Here is a 5465-nt window from a genome sequence, read left to right as displayed (position 1 = left end):
CTTACCATGTGCTTATAACGCATTGCATTACCATGTGCTACAATCACGATTACTATGTGCCTACATCATTAAGCCAAGCATGAGAGACCAGCATGATCACAATGTTAGACAATATAACGAATATGAGATACGACATGATTAGCCTTGTGCCTGACAAGCATGATTCCTATGTTTTGACAACATATCCAAAATGCTGAAATAGCATGATGCCATATATAAGGCAGCACCATAGATGTGACGACAGCAGCGTGATAGTGCAGGACATAATGACGCCACCTGCTCTGACAGCAAAGTCTCATACGTTCCACAATGTGATGCCTATGCTGCGAGACAAAACGCGACCATGTGCTGAGACCATGCAATGGCGTCTGAGCACATGACACGGTGTGTGATGATTAGACAACGCGTATGCCTCAGTGATCGCCAACACGCGGATATGGTTGATGCAGTGAGCGATAATATACACCTCCATCTTGCCCGCCGATGCTTTCTTCGCTAGCTAGTTGCCCGAAAAAACATCTCGGCGTGTGCGCGAGCGAGAGAGGCGAGCAGAATATTCACAACTAAAAAGCCACTGCGGCAAAACGTTGAGGTTGTCTCTGGAGTGTCTGCTCCCGCGACGTTTGTGCCGCGTTCGTGTGGGTGCCTTTTCACCCCCATGCAGACAACTAAAGTAAATAAACATGAAAAACGGTGCATTCTCCAACGAAAGGCCGATTCAGTTCCCGAGCACAGCTCCTAGGGCTTCCTATTCTCACTAAATCTCAACAGCGTATCACAGTACCGGCATCTATACAAACAGCATGTACAGTAACGTATCCACCATAAAATGCGTGGAGCACACGCACACGCACACGACTGTCAACCGATCAGAAACAAAGCACTCCCGACTTAGCGCAGCGCTGGGGGTCGCTGACCGGTGAGCTGCCACTCTACATGCTCTTATGGCAGTAACTCCTCGTTGGTTTCAGCTTTGCAAAACTCTCATCCTATATGTAAAATACAAATAAATATACAAACATCCTTGTTTTACGCGAACCGCACTTTGCTGACACGCCGGCCGTATCGCACAACTTTTTCGCTCTTGCACATGGCGGCTTCTCTACGTTGGACTAGTGACCAATTTTCCAAGAATAATGCTGACAGTGTATGAACCGCGCCTACCAATCAACTCGCCGACATTAAGAACACATCCTCATCTGTACAAGCAGTCAATGAAACGTACCCTACTACTTTACAGTAATATAATGGTAATTTGTGCGTGTACTTAAGGAAACCACGCCAGTCTCGAACACCTCTCTTCCCATTTTTTGTCTGACATGAAATGCCAGTATCGCAACTAGGTATTTGAAAAATTCTACTATGAACATGATATATATGCAAAATTCTACTTATAACTATAATGAAAAAGTCCCTGACGGCTTTAGATTTCGCGTGTAAATTATGATGGCAGCATTCTCCACATTGAAACTGCTGCAGATACCGTTCGACATTGCATGCCAAACACTATTGGGAGTAGTATGTAGTTAAGTGCGCTGTGTCTCGTCGACACAAAATACCAAAATGCCCACAGCCCAGTGTCATACTGCTATGCAGGTAATCAAAAAACTGCCCGGGCATACAATACGAGCAGACATTTGTATTCGCCCGTTGTAACTGCGTATTCAATCAGAATTGGGCGGAATTTGGATTAGAATGTGTGGAGGAAGAGTGAGTGCAGTGAGTGAGTGGCTGGAGTTAGTGAATGCGTGATGTGATTGAGTGTGTCAGTGGATTTAAGTGCTGCCATTTGAGCGACGTGATTAGGATTAAGTGGGTGCAGTGAGATGCGTGAGTGATTTACGGCGAATAGTGGCGTCCTGAGTGCAGGTGAGTGAGTGAGTGAGTGGCCCGAGTGAGTTAGGATAAAACGTGCGTGGTGCACGTGAGTGAAAAGTGTCAGTGAAAACGTGAGTGACGTGACCGTGACCGTGGCTGTGAGTGCAGTGAAGAGGCGTGAGTGACTGAGTGGGTGACGATGTGAGAGGGTGAGTGGTGAGTGAAGGAGTGCAGTAAGTGAGTGACTGAGTGGGTAGCGAGTGAGTTTGGCCTGTGATGAGTGAGCGACCCGTGAACGAATGAATAACTCTGCTCCAGCATAGACTACGCGCCGAACAAAAGAGCGGGTTGCTTGTCACCGTAGACGATGGTCGCTGCCGACGTTCGTGTTAACGACCTGTAGGACATCGCGTGCAGTGCTGCCACCTGTAGGACATCGCCGTTCAGGTGCTGCCATCTTAGTAGGACATCGCGTTCAGTGCTGCCACCTGTTAGGACATCCGCGTTCAGTGTGGCTGCCACCTGTATAGCGACATCGCGTTCAGGTGCCTGCCACCTATAGCGACATCCACGTGCCAGGTGCTGCCCCACCATGTTAAGGTTCATCGAGGTCGCCGTCACGTTAGGTGCTGCCACTGTAGTCGGTGCAGGTGCTGCCACCTGTAGTCGTGTTGCTGTCACGTGCTCCAACCTTCACCAAACAGTCCGTAGAGAGCTCTGTAGCGCCACGCTCCTTCGTTACATTCGATCTCATTGTTGCTGAAGTTGGGTCGCATCGTGTGACTGGCGCCGATGGTCTGTGGGCCTACCTTGAGGCTGCCTGCGCCGCACACAGGCCTGGAAGGCGACCGCGTGCATGCATATGTGTGTCACACTGTGCGTGTCCATGAACCTAGAAACACACGTGACGGGATGATCGACATTGTTATTGTTTATAACCACCGTAGCAGTGTTAACATCACTTATTCATGTTATACGTACTCCCGATATTACCATCTGATAGCATGTATTATCACGTATACATGCTATATATACTATTGCTATGGTTGGATTTACAACACATGGTATGCAGAGACATGAATACACAGAAGTAGGCCCTAGAAGCCAATCCTATTCTCCACGAGAGAGAAGGAACTAAGAAGAAGAGAGGCCCTAGAAGAGGTAATTTTAAAACTAATAAATAAATTAAAAAAAATATTGTAAATGTAACCACACAGTAGATAGAGATCGTTGAAATGAACAAGCGGTTTGTATCGGAACTGAGAGAGAGTTACAGTAGAGAGCCACAAGGCGAGGATGACTCACTCTTAAGCCGGGCTTAGGTCGGGTTGCGATTGAATGTGACGCGACGCGATGCACTGCAACTCACTGCGACTGAGTGCTTAGGTCGACGGCAAACGCGCACGACAGCGAATGCCTGCGACCAGTCGCAGAAGGCGGAAAGAGCGCTTTAGTCGAAGCGACGATCGCCTATTGATCGCCGCAACTAAATGATTATCAAGAGACCATTCAAAATGGATCCATCCTAAATGTCGAATTATTCTTTTTTATCTATAACACCTGAATATCCGTGCATCATAAGAACTTTTCTACTACTATAATATATATATATATTATATTAATACATACATCACTTTTAATAAGTAACGGTAACAGTAAAGTAGTGAGGCTGTAGGCTATAATTTATATGCATTTCAGACCTACAGACATAGGACTTACATAACACTATCTAGACTATTCAAGCTATCTACTGACTAGGACTAGGACGCGTTGAAAGAAACTATACCGTTGAAAAAACACCGTGAAGTTACGAGATATCCCGGGAAATTTAGTCTTATTTATTACCTCCGCCAAGGGGTTGGCAGGAGGTTATGTTTTCACCGGCGTGTGTTTGTTGGTTTGTGGGTTTGTGCGTTTGTTTGTTTGTGTACAGCCTAACTGAAAAAAGCTATGGACGGATTGATAACAATATAAATAATTTCAGGATAGGTCAGAAATGAGCTAACTTAGAATTGATTAGATTTTGGTGGTGATCCAGATCCAATTAATTAATTAAATTTTCAGGATAGGTCAGAAATGGGCTAACTTACAATTGATTACATTTTGGTGTGATCCGGATCCAATTAATTAATTAATAAAATTTTTCAGTGAGAGAATTGAGATGCCTTGGCGGAGGTCTGCGCTCTCCGAGTGCTCTAGTTACAATTAATAACATTACGAGAGCCCACACTCCCTCGTAACTGCAAGATTAAGATGAAAACAACGCATTTACACAAAGAATTGCAATTAGAGTGAAACTAGATTTGATATTAATTAGTAAAACGTGTGTTTTTCATGGAAAACATTACTAACTATAAATTATATTGTTAAATAAATGAGAAAGATTATTCATGATTTTTAGGAACATACCAGGTTTGTACAACTGCAACGATAATTCACTTAGATCCCTGTCTTTTTGGAGACGGTCTGAATAAAGTTTCGACTCGTCGAAAAGCAACGGTCGGTCTGACCACAATTCAATAAGTTTTCCTTCTGCTTCGTCTGACCATAGTTCGGTCGCCATTTTTACAGTCACGTGTCGTTCGAACAGTCGAATCTCGCCGCAGCGTTCGCAAGGCAGCTTATGTCGGGTAGTAACCATGGAAAACAATGCTTGCGACCGGTGGAACCAGTCGTGTCGCGTCACGTCGCAAGAGTAGAACATGTGCGACTCGCACGACTGACAATTTTCCAGTCGCAGACCCGTCGCTGGCAGTCGCAGGGGTGCTTAGGTCGAACTTTCTCTGCGACGCGATCGTTCCTGCGACTTGCAACCAGTTGCAGAAAATCAGTCGCAAGGCCGACCTAAGCCCAGCTTTATAGCACACGTATGCAGAGACATGAATAACATAGAAGTAGGCCCTAGATGAGGTAATCGTAAACGAAAACGAACCACAGAGTAGAATAGATTATCGTACGAAAAATTAGGCTCATACTGAAACTGAGAGAATTTACAGTCGAGAGGAAGTAGGGTGAAGGAAGGGAAAGAATGAACAGCAGAGAGGGGTGAGGATGAAGAGAGAGGGGGGAAGACGACTCACTCTTGACGAGGAGCGAACATGTCGTTGCTGACGTAGTGCACCGACGGTGAGAGGAAGATCTGACTAATGTCCTCCTTGATCTTGTTCTTCCCCACGGGCTGAACGTACGGCGTCAGCCGCTTGCCTCCGAGCGCAACGTCTCCTAAAGCGTGTCAAACCAACGTCACAGTCAGGCCATAATAAAAATATTGTTTGTTTGCCCTCACCCGATCGACCCGCCAAAAAGGGGCCGACTCAAAATTTAATTGATGTTTCCCATTCTTTTTTTTCAAATTGTACCACTGTACATGATATAAATCTGTAGGCAATACATTATATGTACCAAGCAAAACAAACATAAAAGGTATCTCCACACAAGCACACCCGAGCATGTAGACACCATGCTGAATTTGTAAAAAGACCCCCCCTCAAAAAGAAGAAGCCTACCTTTTCAGCCTAGGTCAGGTGAGGGCAAATAAAGATTTTTTTAATTGTGGCCTCAACAAACTCCAAAGTTTCTGCTTTATGAGACATCCTACGTCGTACTCACACGAACAGCGGTAATGATTGTATCCGCTCTTGAGCAGG

General features: G+C 45.4%; 1 protein-coding gene across 1 annotated transcript in view; it reads right to left on the bottom strand.

The window, feature by feature from the left end:
* Positions 1-5465, bottom strand: part of LOC106810304 (neuralized-like protein 4) — a 46591-nt gene that overhangs the window by 1765 nt on the left and 39361 nt on the right. Inside the window, exon 23 of the mRNA XM_014813609.1 lies at positions 4899-5040. Within this exon, the coding sequence (XP_014669095.1) occupies positions 4899-5040 (142 nt within the window). The remainder of the gene's footprint in view (positions 1-4898; positions 5041-5465) is intronic.

Source organism: Priapulus caudatus, unplaced genomic scaffold (assembly GCF_000485595.1).
Source record: "Priapulus caudatus unplaced genomic scaffold, Priapulus_caudatus-5.0.1 Scaffold430, whole genome shotgun sequence".
Lineage (NCBI taxonomy): Eukaryota > Metazoa > Priapulida > Priapulimorpha > Priapulimorphida > Priapulidae > Priapulus > Priapulus caudatus.
This window is presented reverse-complemented; position numbering and strand designations above follow the sequence as displayed.